This window comes from Puma concolor, chromosome B4 (assembly GCF_028749965.1).
Source record: "Puma concolor isolate L17-30 chromosome B4, mPumCon1.1.hap2, whole genome shotgun sequence".
NCBI lineage: Eukaryota > Metazoa > Chordata > Mammalia > Carnivora > Felidae > Puma > Puma concolor.
This window is the reverse complement of record NC_141673.1, coordinates 113,717,569-113,743,237: the sequence shown is the minus strand read 5'-3', so window position 1 is coordinate 113,743,237 and position 25,669 is coordinate 113,717,569. Positions and strand designations below refer to the sequence as shown.

Below are 25,669 nucleotides of genomic sequence, written 5' to 3'. Positions count from 1 at the left end.
CCATGTGTTTGGGAAGAGAGGAAATAAAGGTAACGTATACAGGAAAAGTCTTACTTGACTGTCACTGCCTTCTTTTGCCATAATTACAGATAACACATACCAAATTTTCTAAGCATTCTTCTTATAGTGCCTCTCACTAGGCTTGAGATCAGGGCAAACATATTCTCCTCTCAAGGGTTTGGATATGGCTCAAGACACCCAATAGCTACCTGCAGAGAAATACCCTTTCTAAATCTTCTTTCCTAACCCTTTTATATTGTCTACATCAGTGAAAGGTTTTAGTGTACTTTCTTGGCTGCCAACTTTTTTAAAGTGCAAATGGTCATCTGCCTCACCTATTACTATTACTGGGAGTTTAGGATCTCTGTAAATGCTTCCTTTAACAACTTGTTACAGTCACATCCTTGAAAATTCTGTTAAATATAGGGTGTGGCAAAAGTCTTAGCATAGTTTTAAATTTTAATAACTTCAGAACTATAATGATACAATTGTTCAAAAAACATTTTGAAATTTGATTATATATGTTTCTTTCACACTTATTTAAAAATTCTGAATAATAAACTTTTTTTTTCAGTTAAATTTTTTTGTTTAGGTCCGCATTTTCCATATTCAGAGGGACTGCAACAAATTAATTTATTGTTCAAAGTTCACAAAACTAAGTATATTAAAGAAATGGAAATAATTAAACTTTCAAAGGTTTAATTTTTTTTGTAAGTCTGTAGCATTTATATTTCTGAGATCATTGAAGCTAAAACTATACTAAAACTTTTAGAACATTCTCTGTTGAACTTCTACCATGTGACTGAGTGCTTGGGACAAAATCCCTACTCAGAGCAAAAGACTTACTGAACCTCACAACAGCACTATGGCTCAATCTCAGAAACAGTTATAAACCAGACCGTGAACACTTTGAAGATACTGTTTTTTCCTCTTAACATGAGCTTCATTTTCTTCTAGTGCATATCTCTTGTTTCTTTCTATTTTCTTTTTTGTTTATTTTTTGCCTATAGGTGGGAATCCATGATTGCTGGCAATTCCTAAGGTTTAGTCTTTCAGTCACTCTGAAAGATAGTATTTGGATTTTCCAAATCTAAAAGTCCTAGGTGAGAAAATCATTGGTGCAACTTGGAGACAGGTTCCTATTTCTGAACTGACCAATCAACTGTAGCTAAAGACTTATGGTCCTATGAGCTCTCTCAGAAATTATATTGATTCAGAGGGGTATATTGATTCTGGTAGTTCCCAGAAAACAGAGGCGGGGGCTACTGAGGTGCTCAGTGATGAGCATGTTAATATAGGATAACATAGGAAAAAGGAGTGTACTTCATTATTGTGTGTGAATTATACACTAGCATGACAGGGCAATTATCCTGGTCTTTTGGGAAGCTAATAGACTTATTCTTCAGGGTCTGGTCACTTCACTATCTAGGTGTTGGTCTGTGGATATTGGGAAGGGGAAAAGCAAGCATAGACCCAGTGGACCTTGAAAAGTTCTTTCTTCAATTATGGGAAAAATTGGGATTCCAATTAGAGATTGGATAATAGGACGGTTTGTGAAGGCATAATACCTCTTTGGTGAACAGAGTGCTGAGAGCTGGTGTCCAGTGTTGCGGATGTCAACATTGGTGAGAACATTGCCCATCGCCAAGATCATGTGTGGTCCTGAAGGCAAATAGGCCCATTAAGAAATCCATCATGAGGTTTTCTTTCTAATGAGACATAGGGGTCAGAAGTAAGGGTAGTAGCCTGTCTTGCTTTTCAAGCTGTAGCCCCGTACATGTATCACAGGTAGTTGTAGTTATATCAAAGGAGGAGGAGTCATAGTGTCCAGGCAGAGCACTGGCAAGGTAAAAGTATCCATTTGGCCCAAACATAATGACAGCTTTTTTCTTCACACCTTCAAAAAACTGAATCTAATGTTGATTACAGCCCTAAATGTAAGAAAACAAAACCGTACATATAGGGAAGGCATTTTACTCTATCAAAATTAAAAACATCTTATTCAAAAGGAATCAAAGTTAAAAGATAAGCAGTGAACTGTGAGAAAATATTTGTGCATGTACAATAGAGTGGAGTGATAATAGGAATATATAATTCTTAAAAAAGGCAAAAAACCCTAAAAAATAGGCAAAGCAGGGGCACCTGGGGTGGCTCAGTCGTTAAGCCTTGGACTCTGGTTTCTGCTCATGGTTTCATGGGTTCGAGCCCCACATTGGACTCTGTGTTGATGGTGTGGAACTTGCTTGGGATTTTCTCTCTCTCCCTGTGTCTCTGCCCCTCCCCCACTCATGGTGTCTCTCTCTTTCTCTCAAAATAAATAACCTTAAAAAAAATAGGCAAAGCTTATAGATAATTTAAGGAAGAAACAAACAAAAAAAAAGTGGCCAATAAATGTTTTAGGGGATACTCAGTCTGACTTGTGATTAATGAAATACAAAGCAAAACAGCAGTGATGTATTTTTTTTGCCATTGGTTTAACAACAAGTAAACATTTTCCTATAGCAAATCTTGATGGAGATGTAGTACAATGAATACTTTTAAAAAATCAGTACAATAGGAATTGCCCATTTTCCAGGACAATTTAGCAAAATTTACTTAAAAAATAGAGTTTTAAATCTATCTTAGATAAAGGAATATGTTCAAGGAGACATATGTAAAAAGGAACTTATCATATGCTTGTGACAATAGCAAAAAAATAGAATTCCAATTTTTGTTAGTAGGAGTATGGCCCAATAATCTATGATAAAAGGATTATATGAGAATACTATAAACAACTGTATGACAACAAATTAAATAACTTACATGATATGGACAAATTTCTAGAAGGACACAAACTAAATTGATTCAAGAAGAACTTGAAAATCTGAATGGAACTTTAACAAGTGAAAAGAATTAATTAGTACTTAATTTAGTTTCCACCAAGAAATGCTCAAGCCAAAGGGCTTCAGTGGTGAATACTAGCAAATATTTAAAGAAGAATTAATACCATCCCTTCACAAGCTTTTCCAAAAAGTAGAAGAGGAGTTAACACTTAACTTATTTTGTGAGACAAGAATGTTATTATATTCTAATTACTAGAGTATTACTGTAACATCAAAATCAGACAATACTATCACAAGAAAATAAAACTGTAGACCAATATGTTGTGAATATGAATGCCAAAGTTCTCAGCAAAACACTAGCAAATTGAATCCAGTATTATATAAAATGGATTACACACCACAAGCAAGTAGAATTTATCCCAGGAATGTAAAGTTGGTTTTAAATGCCAATATCAATTAATGTAATACCGAATACTGATTGGATGAAGGAGAAAAAAGATCACATGATCAGCTTACTAGACAAAGTAAAAGCATTTGACAAAATCCAAGCATTTCATGATAGGAATACTTCACAAACTAGGAACAGAAGAGTGCTTCCTTAATCTGATCTAGGCTAACTACTACCAAAACCCATAGCTAACACTATACTTAATGGTGAAGAACTTAATAAATTCTAAGATCAGGAACAAGACAGGACATCTCACCACATCTATTCATCATTGTAGTACAAGTTCTATCCAGGGCAATTAGAGAAGACAAGGAGTGAAAGGTGTTCATATCGGGAAGGAAGAAGTAAAACTCCTTTTTGTAGATGTCATGATCTTGTGTATAGAAAATCTTAAGGGATCTGCTAAAAACGATTTGAAGAAACAAATGAATTCATCTTTTGCATTACACCAGATTCATAAATAAAAATCAATTGTATATCTATATACTAACTGTTATGGGTTGAATTGCTCCCCCCGCCAAAATTATGTTGAAGCTCTAACTCCCAGCACCTCATATTGATTTAATTAATTAATTAATTAATTTTTAAAGTTTATTTAGTTTTGAGAGAGAGACAGAGAGAGTTAGCAGGGGAGGGTCAGAGAGAGGGAGAGAGAGAATCCCAAGCAGGCTCCACACTATCAGCACAGAACCTGACGTGGAGTTGAAACTCACCAACTGTGAGATCATGACCTGAGCTGAAACCAAGAGTAGGATGCTCAACTGACTGAGCCACCAGGGTACCCCTGAACTTATTTTTAAATAGGGTCATTGTAGACATAATTAGTTAAGATGAGGTCATACTGGGGTAGGATGGGCCCTTAATCCAATATGACTGGTATCCTTGTAATAATTGGAGAAGACAGTATAGAAAGAGGGAAGAAGTTACGGAGGCAGAGATTGGATTTGTGCTACTACGATCCGGAGAATACCAGGCACTACTAGGAGTTGAAAGAGGCAAACAAGGATTCTCCTCTAGAGGTTCTAGAAGGAGCATGGCCCTAAGAACTGAATTTTAGATTTGTAGTCTCCAGAACTGTGAGAGCATAAAATATTTGTAGTTTTAAGTTACCCAGATTGTGATACTTTGTTACAGCAGCCCCAGGAATCAATGTAATACACTAAAGATGAACATTCCAAAAGTGAAATTAAAAAAAAATCCATTTAAAATACCACCAAAGACAACAAGACTGAATTTAACAAAAGAAGTGTAAGACTTGTGCACTGAAAACTACAAAACATCATTGAAAGAACTTAAAGAAGACCTAGTTAAATGGATAGACATTCCATTTTCATGGACTGTTAGACTTAATAATCTTAAAATGGCAGTGTTCCCCAAACTGATCTAGAGATTCAATGCAATCTCTTTCAAAATGCCAGCTTTCTTATTGCATGAACTGACAAGCTGATCCTAAAATTCATGTGGAAATACAAGGAATCCAGAAGAACCAAAGAAATCTTAAGAAGAACAAAGTTGAAGGATTCACATTTAACTAATTTTAAAACTTAATACAGGGCTGTAGTAATCAAGACAATGTGGTACTGGCATAAAGTTATATCTACATACATCAATGGAATAAACTTGAATGTCCAGAAATAAACCCTTACATTTATGGTCAATTAATTTTTTAATAGTCTTTTAAAAATATTTTAATTTTATTTTTTTATTCAAGTATAATAAAAATACAGTGTTATATTAGTTTCAGGTGTACAATATAATGATTCAGTAATTCTATACATTACTCGGGGTACTCTTAATCCCCTTTATTTCAGCCATTTACCCACCCACCTCCTCTCTGGTAACCACCAGTTTATTCTCTATATTTAGGGGTTTGTTTCTTGGTTTGTTTCTTTCTCTTTTTTCCCTTTGTTTATTTATTTTGTTTCTTAAATTCCACATGAGTAAAATCATATGGTATCTGTCTTTGACTTTCACTTAACACTGTACCTTCTAGATCCATGTTGTTGCAAATGGCAGGATTTCATTCTTTATATGGCTGAATAATCCACTGTATGTGTGTATATGTACATATACAAATGTCTTCTTTATCAATTTATCTATTGATAGAGACTTTGCTACTTTCATAGTTTGGCTATTGTAAATAATGCTGCAATAAATATAGGGGTGCATCTACTATTCAAATTAGTATTTGTGTATTCTTTGGTTAAATACCCAGTAGTGTAATTACTGGATTGTAAGATAGCTCTATTTTTAATTTTTTGAGGAATCTCCATACTGTTTTCCACAGTGGCTACATCAGCTTGCATTCCACCAAAAGTACACAAGGGTTTTTTTTTTCTCTACATCCTCATCAGCACTTGTTATTTCTTGTGGTTTTGATTTTAGCCATTCTAACAGATGTGAGGTGATATCTAATCGTGGTTTTGATTTCCATTTCCCTGATGATTAGTGATGTTGAACATCTTTTCATGTGTCAGTTTTCTATGCTTATGTCTTTGGAAAAATGTCATTCATGTACTTTGCCCATTTTAAAATCAGATTATATATTTTTTGGTGTTGACTTGTATAAGTTCTTTATATGTTTTGAATATTAATCCTTTATTGGATATATCATTTGTGGAAAGGATAGTCTTTTTAATAATTGGTACTTGGGCAACTGGATATCTATATGCAAAAGAGCCTTTTAGAAGAAACACAGGAATAAATCTTTGTGACGTTGAGTAATGTAATGGTTTTTTAAATAGGACACCAAAAGTACAACCAAAAAATGAGAAGAAAATAGGTAAGTTGACTTTCATAAAATTAAAAACCTTTGTACTGCAAATGATACATTAAGCATATGAAAAGACAACACCTAGAATGTGAAAACTATTCGCAAATCATATATTTGATAAGGAACTTGTATCCAGAGTATATAAAGAATTCTTATACCTGCATAATAAGAAGATAAATAACACAATTTAAAAATGGACAAATAATCTGAAAAGACATTTTATGAAGCAAGATATACTAATGGCTGATAAGCACATGAAGTGATGCTGAACATCATTAGCCTTTAGGGAATTTCAAATAAAAATTACAATGATATACCACTTCACATCGATTAGGATGGCTGTAATAAAAAAAGATGACAATAACAATTGTTGGCAAGGATTTAGAGAAATTGGGACCCTTATACGTTGCTGGTGGGAATTGAAGTGGTGTGTCTGCTATGGAAACCAGTTTGTCAGTTCCTTAAAATGTTAAATACAATGTCAATATATGACCCAGCAATTCTGTTCCTAGGTTTATACCTGAGAGATGGAAAACATATGTACAAGCAAAAACTTGTACATGGATGTTCATAGTAGCATTATTCATAATAGCCCCAAAGTGGAAATAATCTAAATGCCTATATGGATTATGGATAAATCAAATGTGTACAATGGAATAATATTTGGCAATACCAAGGAACATAGTACTGATATATGCTACAACATGGATGAATCTTGAAAACAGTACAGTAAGTGTAATAAACCAGTTTCAAAAGACCACATATAATTTTATTTGTATGAAATATCCAGAATAGACAAATCTATAGATATAGGAAATTAGATTAGTGCCTGCCAGGTTTGGGGACAGTGTTGGGAAGAATAGGGAGTGACTGCTAATTGGTACAGGGTTTCTTTTTGAGGTAATCAAAATGTTCTAAAATTAAATAGTGGTAATAGTTGCTCAACTTGGTGAATATATGAAAAACCATTGAGTTGTATACTTTAAATGAGTGAATTGTATGTTATGTTAATTATATCTTAAAGCTTTAAAAAATTTGGATTATAATAAGTAACTCATTTGTCCAAAATAAAAATCTATAGTTTACCCATACCTTGGAACAGTTTTTGGCAAACTTCAGCCCATGAGTCAAATCTAGCCAAGTCCTTTCATTTACCTATCATTTATGCCTGGTTTTGCAGAGTTGGGCAGTGGTGACAGTTCATCTGGCCTGTAAAGTCTAAAATATTTACTATCTGGCTCTTTATAGAAAAAGTTTGCTAAATCCTGCTATGGAATAAGAAGTGGTACTTAGAAGGAGTGAGATACATCTATGTTTACCAATATAAATAGATCTCAGACATTGTGTGAAGTGAAAATAATAAGTTTAGGACAATATATACATTGCTGTAATTTACATGAAAAAGAAAACAAGGCAGTCACCCAACCTACTAACAAAAATTATAGAATCAAATAGATATATGTAGTATTATATAAATGTATTGAACAGGTTCTGAAAAGATACACAGCAATCTAATAATATCTCTAGAGAGAGCACTGGATTTTTGGAATAATGGTCAAAGTGTATTCTAACATTATTTACATTATTTTAAATTTTTTCAAAGAAAATATATAAGTATGTTACATAAATAAAAATATGAATATAAAATGATAATACATTACAGATATTTTTGGTTTGTTTTTCAGAGCTGTGAATGATCAAGGTTTGTTAGAGGATGTAAGTATAGCACTCTCAGTTTGAAATTGCACTCTGCCTGTGAAAATATTAGTAGAGTCTAGAAATTGTCAGGATGCATAATCTTCAATAAAGGTTTAGTGCTTCCTAAGTTTATTCAAGAAATTTCTATGTATATGTGAGCTGGAAAGCTTTGTCTTTTTTTATTTTACTAGACTTTATTGTCACTCAAAAACACTTCACTTCTAAAATATTGAACTATAATACCCCATGTTCTTCTACATTTCCATTTATTGTTACTTCTAGCTCCTTTGCCTCTTTCAGCCCCAATTGTAGTTCATTATGCAGATTAATATCAATGGTTCATTATTTTTTTTTCTTAAAATTTTTTTTTTCAACGTTTATTTATTTTTGGGACAGAGAGAGACAGAGCATGAACGGGGGAGGGGCAGAGAGAGAGGGAGACACAGAATCGGAAACAGGCTTCAGGCTCCGAGCCATCAGCCCAGAGCCTGACGCGGGGCTCGAACTCACGGACCTCGAGATCGTGACCTGGCTGAAGTCGGACGCTTAACCGACTGCGCCACCCAGGCGCCCCAATGGTTCATTATTTCATGAGTTCATGGAGACTTTCTTACTTTAATAATTAAGTGCCCAAATAGCTTCTCTGTGATGAAACATATGATTTTCTTTTTAAAAAATATTTATTTATTTTTGAGAGGGAGGGGGAGAGAGAGAGAGAGTCATTGTCATTTGGAGAGAGAGAGAGAGACAGAGAGTCCAAAGCAGGCTCTGCATTGTCAGCACAGAGTCCAACATGGGGCTCGAACTCAGGAACAGTGAGATCATGACCTGAGCTGAAGTCTGGCACTCAACCTACTGAGCCACCCAGGTGCCCCTGTATGATTTTCATTATTACTAAAATTATATTCTTTGTTTTTAGAAATACAAAGAAATGCAAAGTAATTTCCAAGTGTTATTAGAGGAGAAATTGGTGCTGGAAAATGAACTACAAAAGTTGAAGACTACAGAGGTTAGTTCAATTTTAGTGTCTGAAAATGGAAGAATACCTAAAAAGCCTTATTATTGTAGGACAGACGTCAAAGATATATTTAAATGTTTTATAACACATTTTTGATATTAATTATAGATAATAGCTATGCTGTGAAAGTAAAATAACGCTATTTTCTAAATTACCATATTAGCTATTAAAACCAGATACTATGAAAAACAGACATAAAATTTAAACATTCCACAAGACATTTCTAGGCCAAATATTTATTTATTAAAATATCAACAAATTAGATTTTTCAAATATATTTTATTTTTTAAAGGTTTTTAAAAATTCTAGTTATTTAACATAAAGTATATTAGTTAAGATGTACAATTTAGTGATTTAACCCTTACATGCAACACCTGGTGCTGATCACAAGTGCGCTCAGTCCTCATCACCTATTTAACTTGTCCTGTACGCACCTCCTCTTTGGTAACCATCAATTTGTTCTTTATAGTTAAGAGTCTGTTTCTTAGTTTTCCTCTCTCTGTTTTAACCCATGATCCTTTGTTTTGTTTCTTAAGTTCCACATATGAGTGAAATCCTATGGTATTTTTCTTTCTCTGACTGACTTATTTTGCTTAGCATAATACTGTCTTGTTGCAAATGGCAAGAATTCATTCTTTTTTAATGGCTGAGTAATATTGCACTGTATATATCTATATATCTATATCTCTATATCTATATCTATATCTATATCTATATCTATATATCTATATCTATCTATATCTATATCATCATCTATATCATCATCTATATCTATATCTATCTAGATATAGATATACATATACATATAGATATGCTATATATAGATATGGGGTGTGTGTGTATATATATATGTATATATATGTGTATGCATATGTATATGTATATATATGTGTATATATATATATATATATATATATATATATATGCACACACACACACACACACACACACCCCATATCTTCCTTATTCATTCATCAGTCAGTGGACATTTGGGCTCTTTCCATAATTTGGCTCTTGGTTGATGATAGAGGTGCATGTATCCCTTTGAATTCCTATTTTCATATTCTCTGGATAAATATCTAGTAGTGTAAATAGTGGATCATAGGGTAGTTTTATTTTTAACTTTTGAGGAACCTCCATGCTGTTTTCCAGAGTGGCTGCACCAGTTTGCATTCCCACCAACAATGCAAGAGGGTTCTCCTTTCTCTGCATCCTCACCAACACCTGTTGTTTCTTATGTTGTTAATTTTAGCCATTCTGACAGATATGAGGTGGTACCTCATTGTAATTTTGATTTCTATTTCCCTGATGATGAGGGATGTTGAGCATCTTTTCATGTGTCTGCTGGCCATCTGGATGTCTTCTTTGGAAAATGTCTATGTCTTCTGCCCATATTTTAACTGGATTATTTATTTTGGCTATTGAGTTTTATAAGTTCTTTATACATTTTGGCTACTAAGCCTTTATCAGGTATATCATTTGCAAATATTTTGTTCCATTCTGTAAATTGCCTTTTAGTTTTGTTGATTGTCTCCATCACTGTGCAGAAGCTTTTTATCTTGATGAAGGCCCAGTAGTTTATTTTTGTTTTTGTTTCTGTTGTCTCAGGTGATGTGTGTACTAAGACCTTGCTACGGGTGAGGTCAAGGAGGGTCCTGCTTGTGTCTCCTCCAAGACTTTGTTTCCTTTCTCATATTTAGATCTTTCATCCATTTTGAATTTTTGTGTATAGTGTAAGAATGTGATCCAGTTTCATTCTTCTGCATGTCACTGTCCAGTTTTCCCAACACCATTTGTTTTCTCCTCTAGGATTTTAATGGTTTCCTGTCTCACATTTAGGTCTTTCATCCATTTTCAATTTATTTTTGTGTATGGTGTTAGAAAGTGGTCCATTCTTACAGCACCATTTGCTGAAGAGACTATCTTTTTTCCCATTGATTATTCTTTTCTGCTTTGTCAAAGATTAGTTGACCATACAGTTGTGGGTCCATTGTGGGTTTTCTATTCTGTTCCATTGACCTATGTGTCTGTTTTTGTGCCAGTACCATAATGTCTTGATGATTACAGCTTTGTAGTACAGCTTTAAGTCTGGAATTGTGATGCCTCCCACTTTGCTTTTTCTTTCTTTCTTTTCTTTTTTTTCTCTTTGCAACATTACTTTGGATGGTTGGGGTCTTTTGCGGTTCCATACAAGTTTTAGAATTGTTTGTTTTAGCACTGTGAAAAATGTTGTTGGTACTTTGATAGGGATTGCATTAAATGTGTAGATTGCTTTGGATAGTATGGACATTTTAACAATGTTTGTTCTTCCAGTGCATGAGCATGGAATATTTTTTCATTTCTTTGTGTCTTCAGTTTCTTTCACAAGTGTTCCTTAATTTTCAGAGTACAGATCTTTTGCTTCTTTGCTTAGGTTTATTAATGGGTATCTTATGGGTTTTGGTGCAATTGTAAATGGGATCAATTTCTCGATTTCTGTTTCTGTTGCTTCATTACTGGTGTACAGAAATGCAACTGATTTCTGTACATTGATTTTGTATCCTGCAACTTTGCTGAATTCATGTATTAGTTCTAGCAATTTTTTGGTGGAGTCTTTCAGGTTTTCTGCATAGAGTATCGTGTCATCTGCTAAGAGTGGAAGTTTGACTTCTTCCTAGCCAATTCGGATGTCTTTTCTTCTTTATGAAAATGAGGCGAGGACATCCAGTACTATGTTGAACAGTGTTGAGAGTGGACATCCCTGTCATGTTACTGAACTTAGGGGGAAATCTCTCAGTTTTTCCCCATTGAGATGATATTAGTGGTGGGTCTTTCATATATGGCCTTTATGATGTTGAAGTATGTTCCTTCTATCCCTACTTTCTTGAGGGCTTTTATCAAGAATAGATTCTTTATTTTGTCAAATGCTTTTTCTGCATCTATTGAGAAGATTATATGGTTCTTATCCTTTCTGTTATTAATGTGATGTATCATGTTGAGTGATTTACAAATATTGAACCAGCCCTGCAGCCCTGGAATAAATCCCACTTGATCATGGTGAATGATGCTTTGTATGTGCTGTTGTATTTGATTTACTAGTATCTTTTTGAGAATTTTTGCATCTGTGTTCAGCAGGGATATTGGCCTGTAATTCTCCTTTTCAGTGGGGTCTTTGCATGGTTTTGGAATGAAGGTAGTGCCTGCCTAATATAATGAGTTTGGAAGTTTGCCTTCCGTTTCTATTTTTTGGAACAGTTTGAGAAAAATAGGCATTAACTCTTTAACTGTTTGATAGAATTCCCCTGGGAAGCCATCTGGCCCTGGACTCTTGTTCATTGGGAGATTTTTGATTACTAATTCAATTTCTTTGCTTGTTATGGGTCTTTTCAAATTTTATATTTCTTCCTGTTTCAGTTTTGGTAGTTTATATGTTTCTAGGAATTTTATCCATTTTCTTCCAGATTGCCTAATTTGTTGGCATATAATTTTTCATAATCTCTTTTAATTGTTTGTACTTCTGTGGTGTTTGGTCATGATGTCTCTTTCTTTTGAGGTTTTATTTATTTGGGTCCTTTCTCCCCCCCTCCCTCTCTCTCTCTCTCGCTTTTTAATAAGTCTGCCTAGGGATTTATTGATTTTGTTAATTCTTTCAAAGAACTAGCTCCCAGTTTTGTTGATCTGTTCTAATGTTTTTTTTTTTAATTTCTATTTCATTTATTTCTGCTCTAATCTTTATTATTTACCTTTTTCTGTTTGTTTTAGGCTTTATTTGCTGCTCTTTTTCCAGCTCCTTTAGGTGTAAGGTTAGATTGTGTATTTGAGACTTTTCTTGCTTTTTGGGTAAGAGCTGTATTGCTATATTCTCCCCTGTTAATGACCACCTTTGCTGCATCCTGGAGGTTTTGGACTGTTGTGTTTTCATTTCCATTGCTTCCATGCATTTTTTTTTTTTAATTTTTTTTTTCAATGTTTATTTATTTTTGGGACAGAGAGAGACAGAGCATGAACGGGGGAGGGGCAGAGAGAGAGGGAGACACAGAATCGGAAACAGGCTCCAGGCTCCGAGCCATCAGCCCAAAGCCTGACGCGGGGCTTGAACTCACGGACCGCGAGATCGTGACCTGGCTGAAGTCGGACGCTTAACCGACTGCGCCACCCAGGCGCCCCTTCCATGCATTTTTTAATTTCTTCTTTAATGTTTTATTTTTTTATTTGAGAGAGAGATAGATAGGGAGGTAGTGAGCGAGCTGGAGCAGGGGAGGGGCAGAGAGAGATGGGGCAGAATATTTGAAGTGGGCTCTGTGCTGACTGACAGCAGAGAGCCTGATGTAGGTCTCAAACTCATGAACCATAAGATCATGTCCTGAGCTGAAGTTGGGTGCTTAACTGACTGAGCCTCCTGGCACCCCTATTTCTTCTTTAATTTCCTGGTTAGCCCATTCATTCTTTAGTAGAATGTTCTTCAACCTCCATGTGTTTGTGGTCTTTCCAAAATTTTTCCTGTGGTTGATATCAAGTTTCATAGCATTGTGCAGTCTGAAGATACCCATGGTAGGATCTCAAAATTTTCTACTGGTTGAGGGCTGACATGTGACCCAGTATGTGATCAATTCTGGAGAATGTTCTGTGTACACTTTAAAAGAATTTGTATTCTTCTGCTTTAGGATGAAATACTCTGAATATATCTTTTAAGTCTATCTTGTCCAGTATGCCATTCAAAGCCATTGTTTCCTTGTTGGTATTCTGCTTACATGATCTGTCTATTGTTGTAGGTGTGTTGTTAAAGTCCCCTACTATTCTTGTATTATTATCAATGAGTTTCTTTAAGTGTTTTTTTACTAATATACTTGGCTGATTTCAAGTTGGGAGCATAAATATTTAAAATTGGTATATCTTTTTGTTGGATAGACTCCTTTATTATAATGTAGTGCCCTTCTTCATCTCTTATTACAGTCTTTGGTTTAAAATTGAGTTTGATATAAGTATGGCTACTCCACCTTTCTTTTGAAATCCATTAGCAAGAAAAATGGTTCTCTGTACCCTCACTTTCAATCTGGAAATGTCTTTGGTTCTAAAATGAGTCTCTTGTAAGCAGCATATTGATAGGTATTATTTTTGTATCCATTCTTATACCTTATGTCTTTGATTGGAGCATTTAGTCCATTTGCATTCAGTCATTATTGGTAGGTATGAATTTAGTGCCATTGTAAAGTCAGTATTCCTATAGATTGTCTCTGTTCCTTTCTAGTCTTTGTTGCTTTTGGTCTCTCTTTCCTACTCAAAGAGTCCCTTTTAACATTTCATGTAGAGCTGGTTTAGCGTTCACAAAACTCCTTTAGTTTTTGCTTGTCTTGGAAAATCTTTATCTCTCCTTTTATTCTGAATGACAGCCTTGCTGTATAAAGTATAAATGTTTCAGATTTTTATGCTATTTTAATTGCTATCCATTAAAAAATATTTTTAAACTGTCATTAGAGAAGTGTAATAAATTTTGTTTACTTAATTTTGTATCCAAAGTATATGTGACTAATAATAGCCTAAATTTTCTTGCTTTCCAATTGTAATACTGTTTCTTTTTCTTGCCTGGCTAAACTAGCAAAGACCTCTAGAATGATATTGAATAGACATGATGAGAGTAGGTATTTTTCCATTTGTTCCTGATTTTAAAAGGAAATATTCTTGTTTCTATGGTCATTCAGCCTGCTCTTTCTTTCTCTTTCAATATTGTTTATCAGGTTAAAATATTTTTCTTCTTTTCATAATTTGCTAAATATTTTTTTCATGCTCTATAAAATTCTTTCAGCCTCTGCCTACTTCCCAATTCTGAAACCACTTCTACATTTTTAGTTATATGTTACAATAGCACCACACTTCCAGGTAACAAAATCTTTATTACTTTTTAATTTGCTGCTCAATTGCTTGCTTTATAGTAAAGGGTTTACAGTCTTGTTTTAAAACTTTACTTAAGAACCTTTAAGACTGTACTTAAGAACCTTAAGATAATGTGCTTTGTCCTTTTCCAGCCTGAGTACCACTATTTTCATACATTTTACTATCTATGGTATAAGCTGCACAACACATTGTTATTAGTTTAGCTGTAAACTATTACCTTTTAAAGAGATTTAAATAATAAGGAAAACAGTCTTTATATTTATTTACTCATTTAATTATCATTTATGTTGGTCTTTAATTTGTATATTTCCTTATTTCTGTCTAGTGTCATTTTTCTTGTGCTTAAAGGATTCTTCATAATTTTTGTTATTGTTGTTCAGGTCTGCAGCTGATTCATTCTTTCAACTTTTTGATTTCTGAAAAAACTTTTTTTTTTTTTATTCAGTTTTAAAACATATTTTCTCTGGACAAAGAATTCTAGGTTGGCTGGTTCTTTTCTTCTAGTACTTTAAAGAGTTTCTTTTTTATCTTCTGGCTTGCATTGTTTCTGAAAAGTCTGCTGTCCACTTTATTTTATATAGAATCTACTTTCCTCCTCTGCTTTTAAGATTTTATCCTCATCATTGCTTATAATTTTATTATCATATGTCTTAGAACTAGTTTTCCTTATATTTTTTGTGGGTTTGTGAGCATAAAGTTTTGTCAAATTTGAAAGTCAAATTTGTCCATTGTTTCTTCAAATATTTATTTTCTTTGCTCACTTCTTCTCTCCATTATGTACTGAAATTACAAGTATATTTGTCCACTTGAAGTTTTCTCACAACTAACTGATGATCTGTTCATTACTTTTAGTCTTTTTTCCTTTCATTTTTAAAGTATTTTTGATGGCCAATGTATATTAGATTTTTCTGTATAAGAAATACATCCCAAAACTCATATTTAAACTAGAAAGTTACCTGGAGACCTTAAGAATTCCATTGCAATTCATTATTATACTGGTTTTTTCATATTTTATGAGGATTATTACACTTTGTGTTTAACTTGTGAGAACTTTGCCACTATAGTGAAGTTGTATCTTTTGGGAGTTGTTGTATAAAACAGGAAATAAACACCTAATGCCTTAATAGGTCTCTATTATTAAGCTCATCTACAAATTTCAGTAATCTAATTGTTAATTTTTTTCTCAACTTTCTTGTATAAAATAATCTAGTACTACATAGTCATTCAATAATACTTTAAAATATGTGGTTGGTTCTGCTGTAATATTTGTTTTGAAATGCAAATTTGTTCTAACAAACAATTTGAACATAATATGAATTTTACATGTGTTTATGCACAAATTCATCTGCTAAAAGTACTAGGTAAAAGGAGAAAGCAGACTCTGCACACTGTATTCGTTAACCATGTTTGTAGTGTACCACACCAGTCCACATCTGTCACTACAACTTTTTATGTGATTTCAGATAATCCTTCTTCCCAAACTACACGATAACAATTTGCAACCTATTCGATGATCACTTCCACAAACACACCTCATGTCTTTCTCAAAATAAAGAACTATATTTCTCATACTATGTGTTTCTCAAATCATCTAACTTTGTAAAATGGAACTGTTTTTATTAGGTTTCTATTTTTAAAAAATGTATCATTGACAATGTTTGTTGCATGCTGGGCACCTTACCTCATTTCTCTCATATATCCTGCAGTTTTTAGTGCATGAGTTTTCATAGATGATTTTCAGGAAGATATGTATATATTAGAGAAGACCTGGCTGTAATTTGTCAGGGGAATTTACTTCTTTTGATATGTATTAACTTATATATAACTTACATTCAGTAGAGTACCATAACAAGCATTCTGATTGTATCCTTAATTTTGTTGTGCTTCTTTTTAGATAATTTTTCTTGAAACATAGTATAGTGATTCTCAAAGTAAAATGGAAATCTTAGTAATGCATATTATCTTTTACTTCCCTCTAATTATTGTCTCATTAACTGTTTGTTTCTGGCTTATATAAAATTGCACAGAAAGCAAAGTCTACATATGATCGAACAAAGAAAACTATAAAAATGGAGAAGAAAAAAGACAAAAGAAAATCTGAGGATACAGAAGAGTAAGATATAAAGCTACATGTTTATATTTTTTCCTTGTTAATTTACATTTTCATTTTATACAAACAATTTGAGATCATATAAACATAACTTTTAACAGGTTTCTAAAAAATGTAACACTACGTAATACCATAGTTTTATAAGCAGACCAGGATATGATGGAGGAAGAGAGCTGGGAAAGGAAGAACAAAGAATAAAAGTAGGTTAGGAGAATGAACCAAATAGTCAGGAATAAGTAAACAGAATTAAATCTGTAAATCATTTTAGGGACAGAGGATTTACATTATTTCCTTGATGGTTTAGCTAGTGATTTGTGATTTGTATATTAACTCCTCAGTCTGGGCTATTCTTTTTTTTTTTTTTTTTTGATTATACTTATTTTGTGAAAGGAATCATCTATTTTTTATGCATGTGGATTATTGTAAAGTGGCCTTTTTAAGTGAATATCTCTTTAGTAATATAAATTTTTTTTTGCATTTTGAATTTGCTTTAGTCAAACCCTAATACGGGGTGCCTGGGTGGCTCAGTTGGTTAAGTGTCCCACTTCCGCTCAGGTCATGATCTCACGGTTCATGAGTTTGAGCTCTGCATCGAATTCTGTGTTGACAACTGAGAGCCTGGAGCCTGCTTCATATTTGGTGTCTCCCTCTCTCTCTGCCCCTCCCTCACTCATGCTCTGTCTCTCTTTCTCTCTCAAAAATAAATAAACATTTAAAAACCCCTAATATAAATACATAATTTTAAAAGAAACTGTGAATTCAATCTTTATAGAGTTCTATAAATTCTGAAAAGAAATTCATTGGATAAGTAACCTTGACCTTTGTCTCAGAGAGGAAAAGATGACTACTTTCTTTCTTTTTTTTCTTTTGCTCATTTGTTTTGTTTCTTTAATTCCACATATGAGTAAAATCATATGGTATTTGTCTTTCTCTGAATGGCTTAGTTCACTTAGCATTATACTAAGCTCCACCCACATTGTTGCAAATGGCAAGATTTCATTCCTTTTTTTTTTTTTAATTTATTCAACATAGATTTATTGAGAGCTTGTTTTGTGGAAGCACTGCTGTAGGTGCTGGGATATATTAGTTACCAAAATATCACTTTTTTCATCTTCTTAAACAATAGAACATTGCCATGATTTTAATGACTAACTTTCCATATCAAAAAGGAAAAATCCCCTCTTGATACTCTGAGGTCCGGTTTAAATTCCCAAAAGGCAGGGTGCCTGGGTGGCTCAGTCGGTTAGGCAATCAACTTCAGCTCAAGTCATGGTCTCAAACTACTTTGTGAATTTGAGCCCCGCTGTCAGCACAGAGCCTGCTTTGGATCCTTTGTCTCCCTCTCTCTCTCATCCCCTCCCCTGCTCACACACTCTCTCTCTCTCAAAAATAAATAAACATTAAAAAAAATAATTTCCCAAAGGCAATTGTCAGGTTGCAGTTATGGTCCAGGCTAGCCAGCCCCTAAAGCTAACTTCTCGTGGAAAATCAACATGTTGAGTCTATTTAGAAAAAGTTGTGGGAACAAAGATATAGCATTTCCAATCCTCTGACTCATGAATACAAAATTATAACCTCTTTGTTTCTATTTGTAACCTCCAAAAAATCTAATCTAGCTAATTCCATAGAATTAGACATTACAAGATTTGAAATGGATATGTTTCAAGATTTTCCTGGTTGTTTCTAATTTAAATCCCATCAATTTAAGATTTCCCCAGCCCTACCTCCATCCTTCCTTGATTGCATCTAAATGTACAGGTACTTGTCTAATATCATGGCATTGAAAACAGGTGTCATGTTATAGATTGAGCTCTCTCTCTGCTGTATTCCTCTGAGATGTTTGATCCTCTAGTTTTCTGGTTATCTCCTGGTGCCACTATCAGGTTTTTTTTTAACCTAATACTTAATATTATTTTTTAAACTTTACATCCAAATTAGTTAGCATATAGTGTAATAATGATTTCAGGAGTAGATTCTTTAATGCTCCTTACCTTAATGCCCAACGCTCCTCCCACACCCCCTCTAGTATCCTTCTGTTTGTTCTGCATATTTATAAGTCTCTTATGCTTTGCCCCCCTCCCTGTTTTTATATTATTTTTGTTTCCCTTCCCTTATGTTCATCTGTTTTGTCTCTTAAAGTTCTCATATGAGTGAAGTCGTATGATTTTTGTCCTTCTCTGACTAACTTCACTTAGCATAATATCCTCCAGTTCCATCCACATAGTTGCAAATGGCAAGATTTCATTCTTTTTGGTTGCCGAGTAATACTCCATTTTATACACACACACACACACACACACACACACACCACATCTTCTTTATCCATTCATCCATCGATGGACATTTGGGCTCTTTCCATACTTTGGCTATTGTTGATAGTGATGCTATAATCATTGGGGTGCATGTGTCCCTTCTATAACAGCATACCGGTATCCCCTGGATAAATACCTAGTAGTGCAATTGCTGGGTTGTAGGGTAGTTCTATTTTCAATTTTTTGAGGAACGTCCATATTATTTTCTAGAGTGGCTGCACCAGCTTGTATTCCCAAAGATTTCATTCTTTAAATGGCTGGGTATTATTCCAGTGTGTGTGTATGTGTGTATGTGGTGGTGGTGGGGTATCACATCATCTTTATCCACTCATCAGTTGATGGACACTCGGGCTGTTTCTATAATTTAGCTATTGTAGATAATCCATGTATCCCTTTGGATTAGTATTTCTGTACTCTCATTGTAAATACCTAGTAATGCCATTGCTAGATCATAGGGTAGTTCTATTTTTAACTTTTTGAGGGACCATTATACTGTTTTCCAGAATGGCTGTACCAGTATGCATTCCCATCAACAGTGCAAGAGGGTTCCCCTTTCTCCACATCCTTGCCAACATGTGTTGTTTCTTGTGTTGTTGGCAAAGCAAGAAACAGACTCTTAACTATCGAGAACAAACTGGTGGTTACCAGAGGGGAGGTGGGTGGGGGGATGGGTTAAATAAGCGATGGGGATTAAGGAGTACATTTGTGATGAGCACTGGGTGTTATATGGAAGTATTGAATCACTGTATTGTACGTCTGAAACTAATATAACTCTATGTTAACTAACTGGACTTTATGTATTAAAAAAATTTTAATGTTAATTTATATGTGAGAGAGAGAGACAGAATGTAAGCAGGGGAGGGGGAGGGAGAGAGGGAAACATAGAACCCAAAGCAAGCTCCAGGGTCTGAGCTGTCAGGAGAGTCCCATGCGGGGCTCGGACCCACTAACCGTGAGATCCTGTTGACCTGAAGTCAGCTGCTTAACCGACTGAGCCACCCAGGTGCCCCAACTAACTGGACTTTAAATAAAAACTTAAGAAAAGATGACCAGAGGGGAAAAAAATAACCAGTGTACTTTGACAATCCTTGCCTCATCTCCCTTGCATATTTTAATCATACCAATGTGAAGTTAGCTTGAGAAATGTTTTTCAATTATTTATCACTTATATGGATTTTATGTCTCTTAAAAATATGACTGTTTTGAGAAATTTTATTTCTTTAAAAATGGTTTAAGTACTAATAAGAAAGCAAAGTAGTCATGCAATTTAAAATATTATGATAAATTTAAAAACCTTTTTTAATAACAGGAAGAAGTTTCTAGTAAAAGAGCTTAAAGTAAAAGAAGATTTGCTTCAAGTTCAGGTAACACACATACTCTATGCATCTAAATTTAATTAATAGTCACTCTGATAATTATATATGTAGATAACATTAGTATGTATGTGAACATGGGGATATATGTGTTTGTGTGTACATTTGTGTGTATGTTTGTATTAACGTTATTTCTAAGATATTTCTTGTTGGTTGACTTTCTCAGTAAGTTTTTTTCAGAAAATAAAATGGTAAATCCAAGCATGTTTACTGTCAAGTCAAGGTTATGAAAATTACCATGGTTTATTCAATTATAGACAATATCATGGAGGAAAGGTCATCTTGAGAGTCATAACAGTGATTTACTAGTTCTGTGACAATGGAAGTTCATTTAACCTACTTGAGCTTTATATTTTTGATTACTAAAATGGGTCAAACGGTATCTGTTTATCTTAAAAAGGCATATGAGGTGTAAGAATCAAATAAGAAAAAGCTCTTCAGTAATTGTGACTTATAGAGTCCACTCTTTTTTATGTGATCGAATGAAAGGTAAGTAACCTTTATTTCATCTTGGCTTTGGAATACTTTTTTTTTTTTTTTTTTTTTTGCTACAAGTTCACTTTTTTTTTTATTTTTTATAATAACTGTCAGAGGATCACACCACTCATTTTAGTGAGTGGCTGGAGTTGTGTCCCACAAGTGTATGTGAATAGTTCAAGAATCAAGTAACATAAATTTGGGAAGAAAATGAGAGAGCCACTTGAGATGTTGAATATAAAATGTTCAACTTTATGGTATTTGTTTTCTATTCCTGCATAACAAGTTACCATAAATTTTTCAGTTATTAAAATAACTTGTATTATCTCACAGTTTGAATGGGTTAGGAGGCTGAGCAGGCTTAGCTGTGTCTTATGCTCAAGGTCTCACTAAACTGCAATCAAGGTAATGGCTAGGGTTATGCTCAAGGTCTCACTAAACTGCAATCAAGGTAATGGCTAGGGTCTATTCTATTCTGTAAGTTGAGTTACTCTTCCAAGCTCAACTGGATGTGGCAAACTTCATTTCCTTCCTAGGACTGAGGCACTCAGCCATGAGACCTTTCCATAGGCAGTTGACATCACAGCAGCTTGCTTTTTCCTCAAGGCCGGTTTCTCTATTTTGCTGACAGTCTTATATAATGTAACATGATCATGAGAATGATATCTTGTCATGTTAGCTATATAATGCAGTCTAATAAAAGGAGTGGTATCTCATCACTTTGCTATATTCTATTGGCTAGAAACAAGTCACAGGTCCCACCCATAGTCAAAAGGAGTGGATTATTCAGAGCATAACCACAAGTATGGAGATCATGCTGGCCATATTAGAATTCTGCCTACCATACTTAACATTTTATTTTATACGGAACAGTATATTTAACAGTATATTTATTTGTGTATTTAAAATTATTATAATCCCATTATATAGTTAATATTTGAAGTTTTTAAGTTAGTGTTTTAGTTCATTTGGGTTGTGTTTTATTCCATTTGGACTGCTTTAACAAAATATCAGGGAATGGGTAGTTTATAAAAAACAGAAATTTGTTTCTCAGTTCTTGGGTCTGGAAGTTCAAGATCAGGGTGTCAGCATGGTGGGGTGAGGGCTCTCTTCTGGGCTGCAGACTTCATGTTCTTTCTCATATGACAGGAAAGGCAAAGGCATTCTCTCAGTCCTCCTTTGTATGGACATTAATCTCATTCATGAGGGCCCCCATCCTAATACCAGCACATTGGGCATTAGGATTTCAACATGTGAATTTGCAGGTTGGGGGAGGAGGGAAGCGAGACACAAAAATTCAGACCATACTAGGCTTCTATAACAAAGAATGGGTGACTTAAATAACAAACATTTATTTCACACAGTTCTGGAGGCTGGGAAGTCTAAGATCAAAGCACCAGCAGACTTGTTGTCTGGTGAGAGCCCAATTCCTGGTTCATAGAAGGCCATTTTCTTGCTGTGTCTTCACATGGCAGAAAGGGCAAGGGAGGTGTCTGGAGCCTCTTTTATAAGGCCACTAAACCATTCATGAGGGTATTACCTTCATGCCTTAATCACTTCCCAAAGGCCCTACTTCCAAATGCCATCACATTGGAGATTAGGTTATAACACATGAATTTTGCGGGGGGACACAAACATTTAGTCTGTAGCAGCTAATGTCATTTAAAATTATTCTTTTCTGAATTTAAGGTCAAAATTTTCTATGTAAGTGTATTTTTTTTTCTGGATAAGGTCTATGGATTTAATGAGAATTTTAAAGGAATTTATCTTCTTTCTCCAAAATGCCTTTCTGTACTATCACTGATCTAGGCCATTTTACAGAGATCAATAGAAGCTAAAAAGTGACTAACTTGGGGTTAGAGAATAAATTAGTAGTGAAATCTGAACTGCAAATATGGCTCTCTGAACCCTACTTGGCATTTGCAGTTAGTGAAAATACATTTGGTTTTGCTTCCTCAGGCAGCATGGATAATAGAATCAGTTGGTATTATTATCCATCTGTTCAAGTAATTATAATGCTTTTAAAGTGTTTTACAAGTCATATAAAACTTTTAGTTTTTAAGTGAGCTAGCTTTTTGTTGTTTGTTGTGTACCTTTTAGAGGATCATTATTCCAATAATTATTCTAACGTATTTCAAGGACGTAGATAAAATAATCCATTTGGACCCAAGGTTGCCCTTACTTTGTACAAATTATGCCTTAAACAAGGGAGTGGGTTAAGGTACAAGTGGGTGTTGAAATCTAACCCATGGTTTGCCAAGTGCATACCCTTGAATAGTTGCATTTGCCTGAACAAAGGGTCCTTTTTCATCAAAGACATCATATAGACTAGCAGTCAGTAGCCAGAGTTGTACTTAAAAAAAAATCATGTTTAGATGAAGTGATAAAAATATTTTGTTATTCTATTAACGTGATTTTCATTTTATTTGTTAGAAAAATAGATTGTATTTACTCTAGGCAACTATCTACTAAGTGGGCAATTGGCAGGTTAATCATATGGATGAGGACAAACATATTTTTTAGAAAATAGAAATATTTTACATATTTGAATGTTTTGTGAGTCAAATCACATACAGCATATTTTGTTATGCTTAGCAGTAATTATTACAGTAGTCCTCCCTTATCCAGAGGGATACATTCCAAGACTGTCAGGGGATGCCTGAAACCATGGATGATACCAAATCCTGTATATCCTATATTTTTTCTTGTACATGCATACATATCTATGATAAAGCTTAATTTATAACTTAGGTGAAGTAAGAGATTAACAACAATTACTACTAATAAAAGAAAACAATTACAACAATTACTGCAGTAAAAGTTATATGAATGTGATTTCTCTCAAAATCTTATTGTACTGTACTCATCGTTTTTGTGATGAGATGATAAAATGCACACATGATGAAATAAAGTGAGGTGAAATTACGTAGGCATTGTAACATAGTAGGCTACTATTGATCTTGTGACTATAGTCAAGAGTATGGTTGACCATAGGTAACTGAGACTGAAGAAAGCAAAACTGTGGATAAGGGGAGACTACTGTATTCAATTTTTAGAAAAGGAAACGCTGAGATATTAAATAACTTGACCAGATTTGCAGAGTTCTAAGATGCACTCTGGTTGGACTGGATAGCCCAGTGATCCTGTCAGTGGGGCTAAAAAGTGTAAATTCAAGTGTGATCTCCCATTTACTGTTTCTTTTCAAGGATCATCAACTCTTAAAATTTATAGAAACTTCACTTAGTTTTTTCTATGTATAGTGTCATGAATTCTTTCTGTTAAAATTACATACTTTTAAGTATTAAGGATATTAAGTCCTTAATACAAATATAAACACTAATTATAATTACATTCCATCTGTACTTGAATAAATTGAATAAATTTCTTGCATATATCATAATATAATGTAATGTAGGAGGGACAGACTTGACAAAAAATATTGAATTTTTTTTAAATCTAAGGCTTCTAATTTTTTGTTAAGAAATTGAGATATAATTGACATATAACATTAATTTCAAAGCTGAAATTTTTAACACATAGTTGAGACATAATGTCCCTATTCCAACAATAATGTACTATAAAATGGGAATTATGATATAGTAATTGAGAATATGGGGTTAGAAAACAGGAAAGATCTCTATAGAATGTGTAGAGACAAAGGCTTGAGGGAACAAAGACTATTCAGAGAAATTCCAGTTCTTGAGTATGATAGGATTTTTGGATTGAGGAGAAGAGTAGTAGGATGCCTGATAGAGGCCATTTATAAATGGCATAATAATTTGTATTTTGAATAAGAAATGGGGACTTATTGAAGAATATTAAGAATGATCCATTTGGTATTTTTAATTTTTTTTTTAATTTTTTAAACGTTTATTTACTATTGAGATACAGAGAGACACAGAGCGTGAGCAGGGGAGGGGTAGAGAGAAGCAGAGACACAAAATCTGAAGCAGGCTCCAGGTTCTGAGCTGTCAGCACAGAGCCAGACGTGGGGCTTGAACTCACAAACTGCAAGATCATGACCTGAGCCGAAGTCGGTCGCCTAACCAACTGAGCCACCCAGGCGCCCCCCCATTTGGTATTTTTAATTAAGATTACTCTTCCAGTTTTATGAAAGATGAATTTTGGGATAGAGATTGGATTTTGCAGTCAGGAAGAATAATTAGAGAATTTTGGGAGTAATTTAACTCAGTGATAAACTAGTTAATTATGCTATATGAATTTATTAAGATGGAGTTGTAAATGATATTGTAATGTAAACTTCAGTGTTGCCAAATGGAAAGATTTAAATTTATAAAAATATTGATCCTTTCAAATTAATATAACAAAGGTAATAATGCATTTCTAATCAGAATTTAAAAAGGACTTTTTTTTTTTTTAATAAGGGAGACATAATTGGAAGATTATATAGAACTTAACTACAAAATCATCTAGGAGCCTTTTTAAACAAAAATGGTACTTCTTTGACCACTTTTCCAATTCCTTTTTAGATTATTGGTGTGTGTATTTGGGTAGTTTATATTTTAATATAGATTCATCCATTTTTAATGGTTTTTAAATTGCTTATAATTTTACATTATGCTTAGTGTTCTTTTTATTGTTTTTTTGCATGTCTGTTTCTACATCTTTTCCCATTTATTTTTCATTTATAAAAGTATCTCTTTTTGTTTCTTTTCCTTTCAATCAGATTTGCTAGGAGATTGTATATTATAAGTGCTTTCAACTAACTGATTTTATGTTCCATTTAACTGTTTTACTATTTTATTT

General features: G+C 33.9%; 1 protein-coding gene across 4 annotated transcripts in view; it reads left to right on the top strand.

Annotated features, from left to right (window-relative positions):
* LOC112867942 (coiled-coil domain-containing protein 7) overlaps nucleotides 1–25,669 on the top strand; it is a 149,122-nt gene that overhangs the window by 78,444 nt on the left and 45,009 nt on the right. For all 4 annotated transcript variants that reach the window (XM_086714617.1, XM_086714614.1, XM_086714616.1 and 1 more), the window contains 4 exons: nucleotides 7,729–7,759; nucleotides 8,661–8,750; nucleotides 16,658–16,743; nucleotides 20,362–20,416. In XM_086714617.1, the coding sequence (XP_086570743.1) occupies nucleotides 7,729–7,759; nucleotides 8,661–8,750; nucleotides 16,658–16,743; nucleotides 20,362–20,416 (262 nt within the window). The remainder of the gene's footprint in view (nucleotides 1–7,728; nucleotides 7,760–8,660; nucleotides 8,751–16,657; nucleotides 16,744–20,361; nucleotides 20,417–25,669) is intronic.